Source organism: Theropithecus gelada, chromosome 16, assembly GCF_003255815.1.
Source record: "Theropithecus gelada isolate Dixy chromosome 16, Tgel_1.0, whole genome shotgun sequence".
Lineage (NCBI taxonomy): Eukaryota > Metazoa > Chordata > Mammalia > Primates > Cercopithecidae > Theropithecus > Theropithecus gelada.
In genome coordinates this window covers 3786279-3805605 of record NC_037684.1, presented here as the reverse complement: position 1 = coordinate 3805605, position 19327 = coordinate 3786279, and the positions used below count along the sequence as shown (strand labels likewise).

At 39.6% G+C, this 19327-nt stretch overlaps 2 protein-coding genes across 6 annotated transcripts in view; one reads left to right on the top strand and one right to left on the bottom strand.

Annotated features, from left to right (window-relative positions):
- Window positions 1-7880: 7880 nt before the first annotated feature.
- The window catches only part of NSRP1 (nuclear speckle splicing regulatory protein 1), a 67762-nt gene continuing 56315 nt past the window's right edge, over window positions 7881-19327 (bottom strand). For 3 of the 5 annotated variants that reach the window (XM_025363697.1, XM_025363695.1, XM_025363696.1), the window contains 4 exons: window positions 17019-17147; window positions 15918-16125; window positions 13314-13422; window positions 8632-9691 (listed from right to left, as the gene is read on the bottom strand). In XM_025363697.1, coding sequence (XP_025219482.1) covers window positions 8632-9691; window positions 13314-13422; window positions 15918-16125; window positions 17019-17147 — 1506 coding nt within the window. Of the gene's footprint in view, window positions 9692-13313; window positions 13423-15917; window positions 16126-17018; window positions 17148-19327 lie in introns of all 5 variants that reach the window. The other 2 variants (XM_025363694.1, XM_025363698.1) reach the window with 2 other exon arrangements.
- On the top strand, window positions 14092-14907 carry LOC112610301 (elongation factor 1-beta). The gene has a single exon (XM_025363700.1). The coding sequence runs from the start codon at window positions 14176-14178 to the stop codon at window positions 14851-14853; it is 678 nt and encodes a 225-aa protein (XP_025219485.1). The 5' UTR covers window positions 14092-14175; the 3' UTR covers window positions 14854-14907.

Below are 19327 nucleotides of genomic sequence, written 5' to 3'. Positions count from 1 at the left end.
TACCATATAGTCAAAATATTTAAACATCTTCCAAAACATCACTGCATAGCAGTACGAAATCTACATTGAATTAGATGTATTCAATTTCAGTAAAGTTAAATAAGTTAATATAATTCTTTGTAATTTGTGAAGAGTTTTAGTTTATAATGTGCTTCCCCATGGGATCACCAGAGGTCTAGGTGACAGATGTATTTTCCCAGGTGACGATGGGGGCGGGATGAGGAGCCTGAGGCTCAAAGAGGTTGATTGATTTGCCCAAGTTCACACACCTGGGACGTTCCAGGACCGGCCTTATGCCTGGGTTTTCTAATTCCAGCCCAAAGGTTATTTACATGTTCAGCTTTAAAATTAGCATCCATAGAAGCTTGAGAAATCCAAAGAGTATTCAACTGCAGAATGGGTTTTGTTTCTAAACTTCAAGGATGTTCTATCTCATTTTAAAGTGTGATAGGGAAGAATAATTAACATAGGAGAAGAACCTGTTACTGATATATCATTACATGTGCGCGTAACCTACAGCAGCAGTCCCCAGCCTTTTTGGCATCAGGGACCGGTTTCATGGAAGACAATTTTTCCATGGATGGTGGGGAGCAGAGGGGTATTTCAGGATGAAACTATCCCACCTCAGTTCATCAGACATTAGATTCTCATAAGCAGCACACAACGGCCTAGATCCCTCGCATGCATAATTCACGACCGGGTTCACACTCTTGTGAGAATCTAATGCTGCTGCTGATGGGACAGGAGGTGAAGTTCGGGTGGTAATGAGCTGTGTGGCCCAGTTCCTAACAGACCTCCTGCCCTACAGTTAAAGACTCTCCAGTTACCATCACCACACTCAATCTAATCCTTGTACTAGATTCAAATTAACTGATTTACATGGACTTGTTTAAAGGGGTATTAAGGTAGGGATTCCCAAAATAAAGGATAACATAAGCCAAAGATGGGTGACAAAAAGAAAGAAAAACAAGAGCGAGAAAATAAAATGGGACCAGAAATGAGGCTACATGTCACACCAGAATGATTTTCACATGTGCCGTTGGTATGCCACAAATCTGATCCTAGGCTTTGTTAGAGATAACTGTTTCATCCAGATATGAGATGCCATTTATTATCACTAAGGCTAGTGGTCACTCTGGGTGCTGCTGCTTTTCCAGGGATATTGTTATTATTTAAAATAAATGCTAATGCTGTCAGTGCTTTATAGAGAGTTGGGGCAACTCCAGTATCAAGTGTAATATTTCAATTACAGGATTCTCTTTGGAGTCTCAGCTCCAGTTTTGGAACACATCACTAAGTCATAACTAAAGATCTCAAAATGATTACCAGTATTTTTTTTTTTACACACTTTTTTTTTTTTTTTTGAGACAAAGTATCCTGTTACCCAGGCTGGAGTGCAGTGGCGTGATCTTGGCTCACTGTAGCCTTGACTCCTGGACTCAAGTGATCCTCCCACCTCAGCCTGCTGAGTAGCTGGGACTACAGGCATGCACCACCATGCCCAGCTAATTCTTTGCATTTTTAATAGAGACCGAGTTTTACTATGTTGCCCAGGCTGGTCTCAAACTCCTGGGCTCAAGCAATCTGCCCGCCACAGCCTCCCAAAGTACTGGAATTACAGGCATAAGCCAGTGCACCCACAGACATGGTTTTTATAAACTAAAAAATTCAGTATGTAAAATGATGGAGAGGATAGTTAATGCTGAGATCTGAATAAATGGACTTGAATAAAAAGTAGAACATATCTTAAAGTATAGATTCTAACTACAAAAATGAAAATGAGGGATGTGTTTCTGACAAATGAAGACATTCTCCTACATAACCGCAATTAAACCATCATAGTTAGGAAAGTAACACTGCTACATGACTGTCAACTCATCTTCAGACCCTGTTCAATGATCTTTAGGAAAAAGGATCTAGTCCAGAATCATTTTTATTTAGTTTCATGTCTCTTTTGTTTTCTTCAGTCTGGAACCGTTTTCCAGTCTTTCCTTGACTTTCACCACCTTGAAGCCTTTGACGTTAATGGGCAAGTTATTCTGTAGAATGTCCCTCAATTTGATTTGTTTGAAGATCAATTCCTCCTAATGAAATACAGTATGTATTTTTGGCAGGATTATCACTGGAATAGTGCTGTGTTGTTTTCCCTGCCTCCTACCAGGTGGAGCGTGATTTTGATTTGTCCCCTCACTGGTGATGTTAACTTCAATCATTTGGTTAGGGTGGTGTCCACCGGGCTTTCCACTGTAAAGTTCCTTTTCTTTTTGTCATTAATATTTTGGGGGATGGAGTTATTCTAACACTGTGCAAATATCCTGTCCTCATCAATCCATTTGCTTTTTAAAATAGATTCCTGTTTTATCCAATGGATTATAATCAATTTTATTCATTTATTCATTCATTCATTTTTTGGATACAGGGTCTCGTCGTGTCGCCCAGGCTGGAGTACAGTGGGGCGATCATGGCTCACTACAGCCTCGACCAGGCTCAAGTGATTCTCCTGCCTCAGCCTCCTGAGTATCTGGGATCACAGGCGCATACCACCATGTCTGGCTAACTTTTGTATTTTGTGTAGAGACAGGGTTTCACCATGTTGCCCAAGGAGGTCTCCTGTGCTCAAGCAATCCTCCTATCCCAGCCTCTCAAAGTGCTGGGACTATAGGCGTGAAACACAGCACCTGCCCCCATTATTATTTATTTTAATGCTCAATTTGTCCCAAATTTAGCCAGTGAGAAAGTCCCTTCAAGCTGGTTTCTGTGTGCTTTTGACATGTCCCCATCATTCTTGGACCAGTTCCTTGTTTTCCAGAGTGAGATGTTTCAGGACCAGCTTGTACTTTCTCTGCCACAGCTCTGAAATCAGTTATATCTCCAAGAAGCCCTGGTTCCTTTTAGTCAAGAGCAGATTTAGAAACCACGATCTAGGTGTTAGGTATTCTCATGGCTACTGAGCTGTCACTGATCCTCAGCCCTCTCACTGGACGGAAGTGTGTATAAATAATATGAATTTAATAGTTAATTCCATATCTTAAAAACCATGTGGTCACACCGATATCTCCAATTCCAACCCAACACTAGAAAGTTCATTCTAATTTTCTTCCTTTCCATATTTATAACCCCTTTTACCACCTACCCATGTATTTTTAATACAGTTTTGCCTTTTTTCCCCCTATATATATATTACTTCTTCTCACAAGACTGAAATTCATCCAAGTTGGGTATAGCTCTAGTGTGTTCATTTAACTGTTGTATTGCCTATGTGTGCGTGCGAATATATATATAATTATATATATTCTATATATAAATATTTGTTTTATATATATTTATATATTTTATATATTTATATGTAATATATATAATTTTATATATATATATATATATATATATATATATATATATATATATGTATTTTCTGAGACAGTCTTGCTCTGTCACCCAGGCTGGAGTGCAATGGCATGATCTCGGCTCACTGCAACTTCCATCTCCTGGGTTCAAGTGATTCTCGTGCCTCAGCTTCCTAGTAGCTGGGATTACAGGCACGCCCCACCACACCCAGCTAATTTCTTGTAATTTTAGTAGAGATGGGGTTTCGCCATGTTGGCCAGGCTGGTCTCGAACTCCTGAGATTGGGCAGTCTGCCCACCTTGGCCTCCCAAAGTGCTACGATTACAGGCGTGAGCCACCACGCCTAGCTATATATTCTCTACTACTGATGGAGATTTAGGTTGTATCATTTATGAAAAATGTATTACAGATATTCCTGGTGCATCTGTGGAACATGAGTTATAGGAAACATGCAGTGTCAGTTACTAGGTAAAGCCAAACTTTTCCCAAAAATGTTGTACCAGTTCACCTATTACTAGTAGCACACAAAAATTACTGTTGCTGCTGGGTGCAGCGGCTGACACCTGTAATCCCAGCACTTTGGGAGGTCGAAGCAGGCAGATCATATGAGGCCAGGAGTTCAAGATCAGCATGGCCAACATGGCAAAATCCTGTTTCTACCAAAAATACAAAAATTAGCCGGGTGTGGTGGTGTACGTCCGTAATCCCAGGTACTCGGGAGGCTAAGGCAGGAGAACTGCTTGAAGCAGGAGGCAAAGGTTGCAGTGAGCTGAAATTGCATCACTGCACTCTAGCCTGGGAAACAGAACAAGACTATCTTTGAAAAAAAAAAAAAAAAGGGAGCCGGGCATGGTGGCTCTCGCCTGTAATCCCAGCACTTTGAGAGGACAAGGAAGGCAGATCATGACATCATGAGGTTAGGAGATCGAGACCATCCTGGCCAACACAGTGAAACCCCATCTCTACTAAAAACAGAAAAAATTAGCTGGGTGTGTTGGCAGGTGCCTGTAGTCCCAGCTACTCCTGAGGCTGAGGCAGGAGACTAGCGTGACCCTGGGAGGCGGAGCTTGCAGTGAGCTGAGATCACGCCACTGCACTCCAGCCTGGGCGTCAGAGTGAGACTCCGTCTCAAAAAAAAAAAAAAAAAAAAAAATTACCGTTGCTCCACATCCTCATCAACACTTCGTATTAGAAGACTCTTAACATTTTGCCATCCTTGTGGAAGTGTAATGGTATTCACTGTGGTTTTAATCTGAACGAACTGTCATTCATTGTTGAATCTATTTGATATCCATATGGAACAAAATCTTAATCCCTATCTTACTCCACAAACAAAAATTAATTCCAAGTGCATTGTAGATCTAAATGGGAAATATAGGCAATAATGCTTCTAGAAAATGTTGTCCAGTATAACTTTCTGCAGTGGAAATGTTCTATAAACCTGCACTGCCCTATGTGGCAGCCACCAGCCACATGTTGAGCATTTGAAATGTCTAATGCAACTGAGGAACTTTATCTTAAATTTTATTAATTTTAATTAACTTTGTAAAATTAGAGCTATCTGTTCATTAAAAATACTGTTAAGAGAGTGAAAAGGTAAAGTCACAGAGGGGAGGGAGAAGTTCCATACAAACAACTCGTATCTAGAATATCTGAAGAACCTGTACCGGGGCCAGGCGAGGTGGCTCACGCCTGTAATCCCAGCACTTCGGGAGGCCGCAGCGGGCAGATCACTTGAGGTCGAGAGTTCGAGACCAGCCTGATTGACGTGGAGAAACCCCGTCTCTACTAAAAATACAAAATTAGCCAGGCATGGTGGCAGGCGCCTGTAATCCTAGCTACTCGGGAGGCTGAGGCAGGAGAATCACTTGAACCTGGGAGGTGGAAGTTGCTGTGAGCCGAGATCGTGCCACTGCACTCCAGCCTGGGCAAGAGCGAAACTCCGTCTCAACAACAAAACAAAACCAAACCTGTACTGGATTAAGAAAAAGGCAGAGAGTTCCTCTCCACCCCCCACCCCTCCCAAAAAAAAAAAGCAGGGACTGGAAAGGTAGTTAATACCTGTAATCCCAGCACTTTGAGAAGCTGAGGCAGGCGAATTGCTTGAGCCTAGGAGGTTGAGACCAGCCTAGACAACATAGCAAAACCCCGTATCTACAGAAAATTAGCCAGGCGTGGTGGCATGCAGCTGTAGTCCCAGCTACTTGGAAGGCTGAGGTGGGAGGATCGCTTCACCCTGGGAGGTCAACGCTGCAGTGAGCCATGATCACATCACTGCACTCCAGCCTAGGTGACAGAGGAAGACCCTGTCTCAAAAACAAATACCACCCCCTGCCTCGCCAAGATACCGAAATGTTAAATGTTAATAAAGATGTAAGAGCCATCAGGGAACCACAAAATAAAATCATGAGATACCACAACACCTACCAGAGTAGCTAAAAGACAAAAAGCCAAAAGACAAATACCAAGTGTGAGCAAGATGTGGGGCAACTGGAACTCTCACACATTGATGGAGGGAGTGCCTTTTAGTTCAAATATTTTCGAAAACTGATTGGTAGTTAACTGCTAAAGCAGAACATGAGCATACCCTATGAATCAGCAATTCCATTCCTCAGAAATACCCAACCAAAACATACATGTATGTACTAGAAGACAAGCACAAGAATGTACCTAGAAGATACATTACCTGGAAGATATTATTCACAACCCAAAAAGAAATAACCAATGTCCATCAACAGAATGGAGAAGTAGTAAAGACTCTAGAAAACAAGCGAAACTACTCTATGGTGCTAAAAGTCAGAAAGAGTAGGCTGGGAGAGAAGTTTAAGGGGAGCTTCTATGGCACAGGTAATGTCTTTTTAAACTAGGTGTACTGTGTGAATCCATTAAGCTGTAAACTCCATGTGCACTTTAAACATTATACAACAAAACAATTTACTAAGAGTGTTCTGGTAATTTTTGGCACAGAGCTATCATGAATGGAACCTTGTATCAAATAGGACTTTTTGAGTTGTGACAGCAGAAATCCAATTCAAACTAACGTAACAGAAAAAGGGAAAAGTATTGGTTTAAATGTCTTTATAAAAAAAAAAAAAAAAAAAAAAGCTACACTAGAGCCAGAGATGCAAAAGCAATCATCAGGTTTTTTGTCCTTCTCTGTTTGGCTTTTTTTGTAGGCTTTTTTTCTGCCAGGCATCAAGGCACTCTCTCATGACACTCAAGACTTACCTCATCGCCATAATCAGCAAAGACAACAGAAAACATCTTTCTGTACATTCTGACAACAGGACCAGCAACAGCCTAGCTTGAGTTGCATACCCTTCCTGTAGGCTATTCTGCCCCATTTGAACCCGTGGACTAAGGGTAGTAAAGGTGTGTTTTCTCAAGGACAAATCAAGGTGCTGTTACCAGGAAAAGGGGGGAATGAATGCCAGAGAGGCAAAACCAACATTCTGTATATTTGGAGGAGACAGAAGAAAACTCTTCATTTGCAGTCTCTCATACTGATTTATGTCAAATTAAGTCAGTTAATAAAAGTAATTTATAGCTTTCCTATCTAAGGATCCAAGCTGCTTTGTAAAAGTCTCTGAGCTTTTCCCTCTGGGAGAGGAAAACTGAGTTTATCATCAGATGTCTCTGACATCAGTCTCTCCTCCTGGACTACCTTGCACCCTATGATCAAATTAATCTTCCCAATGCATGGCTCTAGTTATAAAACAATCCTAACAAAGAAACCATATTCCCCACCAAAGTTAAAGATTTTGTCTGTCACTCATGGTCCTTCCATGATGTCACCCTTTTACCTTTCCATACTTACATTATGTTGCTCCCTTTGTGTACACCAAGTCAGTGATTTTGGGAGTTTGTCACTGTCACTGACTGACTTTAGAGTATTAGGATGTAACTGACATTCAATGTATCAGTCACAGATTCGGGCGTTAACTTTCCTGTGACTTTTCCTTTCCTGTGACTTTTCCTTTCTGGTTTTAAAGGTACAATACAATAAAATGATTTATAAATGCTAAATCTGACCCTTAATATATAATGTTTTTCATCTAGTCAGCATTCTTATTAAACCAAGTTTATCCTTCTAAAAATAAGAAAGTGTGCTAACTCTTTATGATAAAGTATTGCGAGAGAGATAAACAGCACTTTCGTAACGGGAAGACCTATTCTCCACAGCATTCATCTTTCCCCATAAACAAAATATTTACAGTGTATAATTATTTCTCCCGAGTTTCAAAGACTCAGGAGAAAGATACTAGTTTTATTTTTATACACAAGTGGAACTTGTAATAAACTGCACGATCTTTTTCAGAGTATGTAAAACAAGATATGTTTAGAAATAGGTCACCTGGATCTTTAGCTAATTTCATTTAGGCTAATGTCTCCACAGCTTCACCTTTAACCAAAAGTGATTTACGTACATAACCAATTTACTAACTTGTCAAGGTTTCAGAATTACAAATTAATTTCTACTAAAAGCAAAAAGATGAACTGCGACATGAGTAAAATTACTTTAAAATAAACGCATAAAATGTATAAGCATATCATTTTATTTTCATTTAAGCCAACTATGCTGTAAGCTATTTAGACAAGATGTATGATTCACATTTTACACTTTAATACAAATTTCAGAACATAAAGTATATTTTCTATTTTTCAAATCCGTATTTTATCTTAAATACAATATTTATAAAACAAACAGCTCCTGCAACAAAACATTATTAGAAGAGTTAAATTATTTATTAAAAAAATTTTTTTTTAGAGACAGGGTCCCATTCTGTCACCCAGGTTGGAGTGCAGTGGTATGATCACAGCTCACTGTAACATCAAATTCCTAGGCTCAAGTGATCTTCCTGCCTCAGCCTCTTGAACAGCTGGGACTACAGGCATGCACTACCATGCCAGGCTTTTTGTTTTTTAAATAGAGGCAAGGTCTCATTATCCTGCCTAGGCTGGTCTTGAATGCCTGGCCTCAAGTGATCCTTCTGCCTTGGCCTCCCAAAATGCTGGTATTACAGGCACGAGCTACCACATCTGGCCAAAATTATTTTTTAATGGTTGTGGTGGAGCCAATTTTCCTCATTATGTACCTACAGGAAATTAGCACACTCTCACAGTTCTTGAATACAACGAAGAATGTGGTAATGATGAGTACATACTATATATAAATTCAGCCAAACATCCACATCCAAAATTTAAGACTGACTTTTGATTTTAACCTAAAATTTTGAAAATAAAATTTAAAATGCCCTCCAAACTATCTTTCTCTTAGGGTAGCCATCAATCATCTTCTTTCTCAATATAGGTCTTTGTATTAACCCGCGCCATCTGCCTGGCCAAGTACCTGTCTCTAGCTGACATTACAGTTTCTTCATTGTTCCGCTTTGCAAACTTGCTCACTGCCTCAGGTGGTCTGTCTGGTTCTTTACCCTTCTCTTGCCTTTCCTCTGTGAGTCTGGGTTTTGTTCCCAGTGATGATTCAGAATTAGAGGCTTTCTCCTGGTTTCTTTCTTTGTCCTTTGCCATGTTTCTCATTTTGTTGGATATTTCTTGGTCAAGAAATGTATCCTTTGCCCTAGAATCTGGGCTGCTTTCCTTTCTATCTCGATTTCTTTCTGAAGATTGAACACTTACTTCTCGTTTTTCTCTATCTCTGTATTTATCATTATTTTCATATCTTTCCTTCCTTACTTTCATATGCTCTTCCTTTGCTTTGCTTTTCTCTTCCTTCTCTCCTTTCTCACTGTGTCGGTTCTGATCATTTTGTTGTCTATCTCTTTCTTGTTCTCTTTGGGAATATTTCTCCCTGTCTTTCTCCCTTTTCCACACTCTGTCACTTCTTTCTCTTTGGTCCCTTGACCTTGGTTTATCTTCCTGTTCATGCCTCTTCCAATGGGAATCTCTATGACTGGCCTCTCTGTGCCTATGAGAATCCCTTTCTTTCCAGTAATCACGGTCAGTGTAGTGGTTCTCCTGGTCTCTGGATTGCTTCTGGTGGTGCTGATCTTCCCTTTTCTCATGTCCTCTCGATGTTCGTGATCCTTTCGTGTGGTGTCTGGCACTGTGCCCTCTTTCTTCACTAGGTGACCGAGAGTGGTTTTGATTCCTGTGGTGCTTGGAGTCATTCTCAGGAGTCTCTATGACCTTTTCCCTTCTGCAGTTCACTCTAGTTTCTTCTACTTCATCATCCTCACTGCTCTTAGCATCAAAGTCACTGTCCGCATCTGGGTTTTTCTCTACTTTCACATCAGTTTGAAGAATGCATTTCTCCTGTGGTATTCTGCTTTTTGAACTTACTTCATTGGAGTAGCCCCTTGATTTTTCTTCCTTTATACCAGATCTTAAAAACAAAAAAACAAAAAAGGGCAGAAAAAATGCCACATTATCAGTTGTAATAAGCAAATGAAGGGTTCATATAATTTTTATCAATACTCAAATCAATACACCTATAGTGATATACACTATCTGATTATCCAAATGCAAAAAGGTCCTGATGTCTATGCAAACTAGTAATTTCAAATTCATACCATTCAGAACATGTCCAATATTTGTAGAAGTGAAAAGAGAAAATTAGCCCTTGTCTACTATATTACTAGAACCTACAGGCAAGGGTTCGTACAGGTCTTCATTTTTTGGTAAGCCTAAGACAAAGAATAATTGGGAAAAGTAAGATATGTTCTGAATCTAAGTTCTGTTTTCGCAACATGAAGCTTAAGTTGTGACTCTTAGATTTTTTGTTTCCTTTCTTATTTATTTTGAGACAGTTTGTCACCCAGGCTGGAGTGCAGAGGCACAATCTTGGTTCACTGCAACCTCCGCCTCCCAGGCTCAAGTGCTCCTCTCACCTTAGCTTCCTGAGCAGCTGGGATTACAGGCCTGCACCAACACGCCCAGCTAATTTTTGTATTTTTAGTAGAGATGCGGTTTCACCACATTGGCCAAACTGGTCTCAAACTCTTGACCTCAGGTGATCCAACCACCTCAGCCTTCCAAAGTGCAGGGATTACAGGCGTGAGCCACCATGCTCGGCCTTTTTCTTTTCAAAAAATTATAAAAATCGTCCTAGAAATACATGAAGATAATCTCTGCACAGCAAAACAGTGGCAAATATAATCCTAAATATTTACTCTCTCTCATGATGAAAAACGCACTAGTATCCTGATACACTCCTTGGCACCTATCACAAAATGGAAATATATTAATTTGTCCATTAGAATCAACAGCACTAAAATTATTTATATTACTTACGTTGTTCCAGCTGGCAAGTACAGTTAACTTTGTACTACTCACACAGTGAGTATAATGTAAATAAGAATCACTCAGTGATTCTTACTAATCACTTACTAACCACACTAATGCTGCAACAACTTTGGTTCTCCAGGAATTATCAGCAGAACTATCTTGGCTAAAGGAACCCACTAACAGTTAGGAATTTGATTATTAGACTCTGAGAAGTACAACTATGTCAACGACATTACAGAGTTTCCAGATGAAACTCTAATACAAAGACATAACGTATAATTTCCATTCAGAACCTGAATCTTCAAATACAGTTTCTTAGGTTCATACTTCTCACCAATTTTATAATCAAAACCTAGCAGCGCAGGGAGGGAGTGGGGCATAAACTTCCTCTCCTCACCTTAATTCTATTCTCCTACCTCTTCCCTTCCTTAGCAACACAGACTCAGATCTACTCAGAACCGTTTCTGTTAATTTTTTTTTTTTTTTTTTTGCTTAGGACAGACTCTTTTATCTTCAGCTACATACTTATGGCATAATCATCTCACCACTCCTATAATACCTTATAACTTTATTCAAAAATCCTCTAATCCTTTACCTTCCAGACCAGCACTAATAGAAATGCCTCAAGAAATGGCAATGTTCATATCTGAGCTGTCTCAGTATGGCAACCATCAGCCAAATATGGCAACTGAGTATCTGAAATGTGGCCACTGTGATCAAAACTTTAAATTTTATTTACATTTTTTATTTTATTTTATTATTAATTAATTAATTTATTTTGAGACAGAGTCTTGCACTGTCGCCCAGGCTGTAGTGCAGTGGCGCAATCTCAGCTCACTGCAATCTCAGCTCACTGCAAGCCCCGCCTCCTGGGTTCATGCCATTCTCTGGCCTCAGTCTCCCGAGAAGATGGGACTACAGGCTGCTGCCACCACGCCCAGCTAATTTTTTGTTTTTGTATTTTTAGTAGAGATGGGATTTCACCATGTTAGCGAGGATGGTCTTGATCTCCTGACTTTGCGATCCACCCGCCTCGGTCTCCCAAAGTGCTGGGATTACAGGAGTAAGCCACCGCGCCCAGCCATTTTATTTTATTTTTTGAGATGGAGTCTAGCTCTGTCGCCAGGTTGGAGTGCAGTGGTACAATCTCAGCTCACTGCAATCTCCGCCTTCCGGGTTTAAGCAATTCTCCTGCCTCAACCTCCTGAGTAGCTGGGATTACAGGCATGTGCCACCACGCCTAGCTAATTTTTGTATTTTTAGTAGAGACAAAGTTTCACCATGTTGGCCAGGATGGTCTCGATCTCCTGACCTCATGATCCGCCCGCCTCAGTCTCCCAAAGTGCTGGGATTACAGGCGTGAGCCACCACGCTCAACCTACTTCATTTACTTTAAATTAAGTAGCTACACGTGACCAGTGCCTACATACTGAACAGTGCTGTTCTAGCCCCTGATATGTAAGTCTTACATTTTATGAAGGCTGGGTCCTATTTTTGAAAATAAATCACTTTCCTTTTTATATACTATCTGAACATGTATATAAGACTTACACTGTAGACACCTAATTCTTTCCAAATTTCTCCTTAATTCTGACAGCAAAATCATTTTAAGGTACCAGGCACCAATCATTTTAAGGATCATGAGGAATACCTACATTATTAAAAAAAAAAAAAAAAAAAAAAAAGCAGCCAGGTGCAGTGGCTCATACATGTAATCCCAGCACTTTGGGAGGCTGAGATGGAGGGATCACTCAAGCCCAGGAGCTCAAGACCAGCCTGGGCAACATAAAGCCCCATCTCTACAACAAAAATACAAAAAGAGGCTGGGCGTGGTGGCTCACGCATATAATCACAGCACTTTGGGAGGCCAAGGCAGATGTATCACCTGAGGTCAGGAATTCGAGATCAGTCTGGCCAACATGGTGAAACTATCTCTACTAAAAACACAAAGATTAGCTGGGCATAGTGGCATGCACCTGTAGTCCCAGCTACTCAGGAAGCTGAGGCAGGAAAACCGCTTGAACCTGGGAGGCAGAGGTTGCAGTGAGCTGAGATCGCGCCATTGCACTCCAGCCTGGGCGACAGAGCGAGACTCCATTCCATCTCAAAAAAAAAAAAAAAAAAACAACCAAAAAACCAAAAAAACCACAAAAAACACAAAAGAAAATTGGCTGGGCATGATGGCTTGCACCTGTAGTCCCAGCTACTTGGGAGGATCATTTGAGCCCCTGAGGCAAAGGTTGCAGTGAGCTATGACTGAATCACTGTACTCCATCCCACCCTAGGTGACAGAGTGTGACTCTATCTCAAAATAAAAAAAAGAAAAAGAAAAAAACCACAATTTGATTTTGCTTTCCCTTGAAGATTTTGCTCTCCCTTGTTAAGACTTGTAAGTCACTTAAAAATTCAGAAACTTTATACATTAAAAGTCTGTCTTTGGTTTTACAATAATATTAAACTCAATCACTGACTATGTTTTAATGTAACAATTTCTGTGAACTACAGAATAAAAATGATCTTAAACTAAATCTGTAGGTTTTAAAATTAAGAAACTGCAAATTTCTAGCCATTCATTCAATTAGGTACGGCTGGCTGACAACACAATATGCAATGTTGTAATCTTCCATCTTTCAGAGGGTTAAAATGATCCCACAACCACAGATTATTATAACAGTATCTTTCTTCAAAATATTTCATATACATCATATACATCTCCTCACCTGGCTTCACGAAAGCTGCATTTAGGTACTTCCTCTTCACCAACTGCTTGATTTAATAGGTGCCTATAAAATCCACTGAGATCTCTCTGCTTGGTTACATCCAAACATGCTAACAGAGGGAAAGCAAAAATTAGAATATATTCAATAAGGCACAGTGCAGTTTCATTTTACAGACGTAGAGTATATAACATACAGTGTGTAAACTATTCTCTGGATCAGGATTTGGCAAACTATATCCTACAGGCCAAATTGGGCCTGTTGCCTGTTTTTGTAAATACATTTTTATTGAAACAAAGCCCTGTTCATTTATGTACTGTCCAAAGCTGCTTTTGTACTACAAAAGCAGAGCTGAGTAACTGCGACAGAGATCACACATACAAAAAGCCCTAAAGTATGAATACGATCTGGCATTCATAAATATGAATTTATAAATTTAAAGTCTTAAAATATAAATACTAAAATACTATCTGGTCCTTTATAGAAAGACTGCTGACTGGCACTCTAAACACATAGTACATGCTTAGACAGAATGTTATAGACTTGGTTTTCTTCTGCTTAAAAGCTGAAGAGGCCAGGCGCAGTGGCTCACACCTGTAATCCTAGAACTTTGGGAGGCTAAGGTGGGTGGATCATCTGAGCTCAGGAGTTCAAGACAAACCTGGCCAACATGGTAAAATTCCGTCTCTACTAAAAATATAAAAATTATCCAGGTGTGGTGGTACATGCCTGTAATCCCGGCTACTTGGGAAGCTGAGGCATAAGAATTACTTGAACTCCCTTTTTTCCTCTCTTAAGCGCGGGGCGCCCACAACTTGTGCGCTCTCTTTCTGCTGCTTCCCAGCTCTCGGGTACAGCCGACACCATGGGTTTCGGAGACCTGAAAAGCCCCGCCGGACTCCAGGTGCTCAACGACTACCTGGCGGACAAGAGCTACATCGAGGGGTATGTGCCATCACAAGCAGATGTGGCAGTATTTGAAGCCGTGTCCGGGCCACCGCCTGCTGACTTGTGTCATGCCCTACGTTGGTATAATCACATCAAGTCCTACGAAAAGGAAAAGGCCAGCCTGCCAGGAGTGAAGAAAGCTTTGGGCAAGTATGGTCCTGCTGATGTGGAAGACACTACAGGAAGTGGAGCTACAGATAGTAAAGATGATGATGATATTGATCTCTTTGGATCTGATGATGAGGAGGAAAGTGAAGAAGCAAAGAGGCTAAGAGAAGAACGTCTTGCACAATATGAATCAAAGAAAGCCAAAAAACCTGCACTTGTTGCCAAGTCTTCCATCTTACTAGATGTGAAACCTTGGGATGATGAGACAGATATGGCAAAATTAGAGGAGTGCGTCAGAAGCATTCAAGCAGACGGCTTAGTCTGGGGCTCATCTAAACTAGTTCCAGTGGGATACGGCATTAAGAAACTTCAAATACAGTGTGTGGTTGAAGATGATAAAGTTGGAACAGATATGCTGGAGGAGCAGATCACTGCTTTTGAGGACTATGTGCAGTCCATGGATGTGGCTGCTTTCAACAAGATCTAAAATTCATCCTGGATCATGGCATTTAAATAAAAGCTTGAAAGATTAAAAAAAAAAAAAAAAAAAAAAAAAAAAAGAATTACTTGAACTCGGGAGGCAGAGGTTGCAGTGAGCCAAGATCACACGACTGCACTTCAGCCTGGGCGACAGAGCAAGACTCTGTCTCAGATATAAAAAAAAAAAAAAAAAAAAAAAAAAAAAAAAAAAAAGGCTGATGAGCATTTGTCAATTAAAGCATTTACAGGGCTGGGCATGGTGGGTCATGCCTGTAATGCCAACACTTTGGGAGGCTGAGGCAGGAAGATTACTTGAGCCCAAGAGTTCGAGACCAGCCCTAGAAACATAGTGAGACCCCACCTCTACAAAAAATACAAAAATTAACCAGACACAGTGGTATGTTCCTATAGTCCTAGCTACCCAAGAGGCTGAGGTGGGAGGATCACTGGAGCCTGGGAGGTCAGGGCCGCAGTGAGCCATGGCTGAGCCACTGCACTCCAGCCTGGGTGACAGAAACCCAGTCTCAAAAAAAAAAGTATTTTATAAATACATACTCTACTTAGATCTTGAGACATAATCATGAGCAGAAAGCACTAACGCATTAAGATATTCTTAATTCATCCAATTTTTATTCTTTCTTCAATTAATGTTATTCTTTTTCTAATTGCCTCATTGATGCTCCTTGAGTGGTGTTACTCTATTATTTTCTCATTCCAGAAAAATGTAACTAGGGTTTAAAATTATATTTATATTGTTTCTGACAAATGCCATGGTGTTATACTTTGTAATAAATGTTTTTACATTTCAAATCATGTTCTAAGGCAAAAGCCACAAAATGAGAACTAAGTCTAGTAGAAATAATAGTTACTGAAGAGTTCAACTGTGTTTTTAAACTTTCCTCTCTGTTTTATAGTACTATATAATACCATATTTCTCGTGTCTTGAATTCCTAAACATAAATTATGATCACAAATTCATAACCCAAAAATTCAGTGACAGAGCAAACAGCTAACCACAGGGTAGAGATTCTGCTACTGTTTCCTTGTGCCTTTCCCACTCTTTCATGTTACCTTCCAGTGCAGCAGCCCTCTTTTCTCTTTCTTCTTCCTCAGCTCTCTCTTGCAGTTTTTTCTTATATGCAGACGTCACAAATGCTTCTTTATCATCAAACTCTCCCTTTTCCATTTCTCGTTCTCTCTGGATTTTCTTTTCCATTCTTTTTTCCTGTTCCTTTTTTCTGATCTCAACAGCTTTTAGCAAGTTGTGAATATACTTGGGCTAAGGAAATAAAAAAGATTTACGAAAAGAGTAAAAAAATAGTAATTGTTAATATTACAATTTTTATAATGAATTCATTAAGATAGAAATGATCGGCCCAAATAAGATTGTCTTCCCTACATTCAGTATAAACTTACTAGCAAGATTAATATTGAAACTGTTTTCAATAAAAATTTAGGTGTAGCAGAGATAGAAATTGTTTATAATGTGATTTAACTTTAAAAAAACATCAAACTAAATATAATTTTTTTCTTTTTTCTGATATTCTCTTAATTAAAAAAAAATCAGAAAAGTTCCTGCTAGTTTTTCACATTTAGTAGAAATATGACTATTTAAAATAGTAGCTTTAATATAATTTTATACCATCACTCTACTAGTAGGTAACTGTCAGATGCAAATGCCCTTAAAATCAGCCTGTGCTTGTGAAAGAACAAGAGGTGATAGAAAGAAAATCTGAACTTATTTCAGTTTTTCCCCCTCCCACATTTTTTTCTCACTGAAAATAAAATCATGATAGGTGCAGGCAGATGATTCAGTTACCAGCTAGGAAGAAATAAAAAAAATGAGAGGATAATAAAACACAAATAAACATACACAGGGCAGGAGCAGTACAAATTTGGTACACTAGAATTCTAAGGAAAAGTTTCCAAAAAACTATTTGCAAAGGTTTCAAAGCAAAAAACAAAATTGTTAGATAATTCACTTGGCCTGTTAGGATAATATACGTAGTACTTCTTGAGTTCTAAGATCAAATCTATAATATCTGGAATTAGGGACTCTTCACACTTCATATACCTAAAAGCTTTTTCTCAGATCATTCTCATGTTAAAATAAGATTAAAACACAAAATGTAGGTCAAGGTCAAAGAAAGTGTGTTATTTCAGCTAACAAACCTTTCGGTCTTTCCCCAAAAGCAATTTGGGATTATTTTCCTCCTTTTTTTTCTGCATTTCATCATAAATACTGTCATATTCATACACAGTAGCATCTTCTGCAAGGGCCTTCTGGATTTCCAGTTTGGTCTTAAAAAAAAAATTAAACATGTTTCAAAAATATGAGCCAGCCAATAGATACAACAAAATCTATGTTTTTTGAGAATGGTTCATAAATTGAAAATATATCATAAAAATTACAATCACATTTCAGATACGAACTATGAATAAATTCTGGAGCCAGGCTGCCTGGGTATGAATCCTGGCTCTACACTGACTAATTACTCTGGGCAAGTTTGTTTATAATCTTTTGGTACCTTAATTTCCTCATCTAGAAGAGAAAGAATAATGATTATCTTTACATTCTAAGCTGTTATAATTAAATGACTAAACTTAAAACACTTAGAGCCTGATAAAGAATAAGTATTCAATAAACATCAACTATTATTATCATCTATTCATTTGTATATAATTATCCACATCAAAAGGTCAAAAGGTACGATGGAAACACCTAACCTTGGTTTTGACAGGCCTGTATTATATACTAAACTTTCATTATCATTTTTAGAGTTGTCAAACATAAAGTCTCTGCCTTTATCATGTTCCTTCCATCTTAAATGATGTTTTTTTCTCCTCTTTCAAGCTATCAAAATCTTATCCAGTGTTTAAGGGCCAGTCCTACTTCTTCTTTGAGCCCATTTCTGAGGCCTCTAACCCCCAATGATCTTTCTTCTAAACACTGAGGAACATTCTATTCTGCAATAATTAGCCCTTAATAATACACTATATATATTTTTCTTTTTTTCTTTTAAGAGATGGGGTCTCGCTCTGTCGCCCAGGCTAGAGTGCAGTGGTGCAATCTTGGCTCACTGCAACCTCTGCCTCCCAGGCTTCAAGTGGTCCTCCCACTTCAGCCGCCCAAGTAGCTGGGACTATAGGCGTGTGCCACCATGCCTGGCTAATTTTTATATGTTTTGTAGAGACAGAGTTTCACCATGTTGCTCAGGCTGGTCTTGAACTCCTGGGCTCAAATGATCCACCTACCTCAGCGCCCCTACAAAGTGCTGGGATTACACGCCTGAGTCACCATGCCAGGCATGGGTGTTTTTACTTCCTGTTTTACAAATCTTAGCCTTTTGCCCCCAGTTGTAAATTCCTGAAGTACAGAGTCTATACACTTTAACTTCTTCCTGAATTGCTAGATTGGCTAATGTAGAACCCAAGAGGGATCCTTTTTAAGTGACAGGATGATGTAATTATTCAAAAGAATCTATCTGATAGACTCGGGTTTTTACATACCAACATTTAAACTGTGAATAATGCACATGCTAACTGAAAAACCTTTTTTCTAGAATATTGTTTAAAATATTAAGAAATTCATTTTTTTCACTTCTCAACCTTTAGAAAGTGAAAGATTCTCCTGCCTAGATGTTGAAATGGCACTCCTGCTCACTCCCCAAAACCAGCCTGGATAACACAAAGAGGGAAACATGGAATCTAAGAAATAATCACCACTACAATAACAAAAAGCAAGGGAAAAGGAAGACTGAGGGCTGTTTTTTTTTTGAGACGAAGTCTCTCACTGTTGCCCCGGCTGGTGTGCAGTGGCGCCATCTTGGCTCGCTGCAACCTCCGCCTCCCGGGTTCAAGCAATTCCCCTGCCTCAGCCTCCAGAGTAGCTAGGATTACAGGTACGTGCCACCACACCTGGCTAATTTTTTGTATTTTTAGTAGACATGGGGTTTCACTATGTTGGTCAAGCTGTTCTCGAACTCCTGACCTCATGATCTACCCACTTCGGCCTCCTGAAGTGCTGGGATTACATGCGAGAGCCACTGAGCCCGGCCAGGGCTGTTTTAAACTGATGACATGCCTTTGTATATGTTGGGAGGAGAGCTGTAGGGGAGCACTTGAGTAGGTATGTTACTATTAACTATGTTGCAACATAAATAAAGCAAAAACTGAACAGATATCCAAGGAAAAATAGACAAATCCACAATCACAGCAAGAGATTTTAACATATGCCTCTCAGTAACAGAATGGACAAAAAAAAAAAAAAAACCCACAAAACAAAAAAACCAACCAACCAACAAACAACAACAACAAAAACACAGTATGAATATATATGGATTAACACAACTGGCCCAATGGCACATACAGAACATTTTCTTTTTTCTTTTTTTTGGGGGGGTTCAGAATCTCGCTCTGTCGCCTAGGCTGGAGTGCAGTGGCACCATCTTGGCTCACCGCAACCTCCACCTCCTGTGTTC

What these genes read in the sequence shown, in the direction of transcription:
- LOC112610301 (XM_025363700.1), top strand. Translation starts at nt 14,176, where the DNA reads ATGGGTTTCGGAGACCTGAAAAGCCCCGCCGGACTCCAGGTGCTCAAC.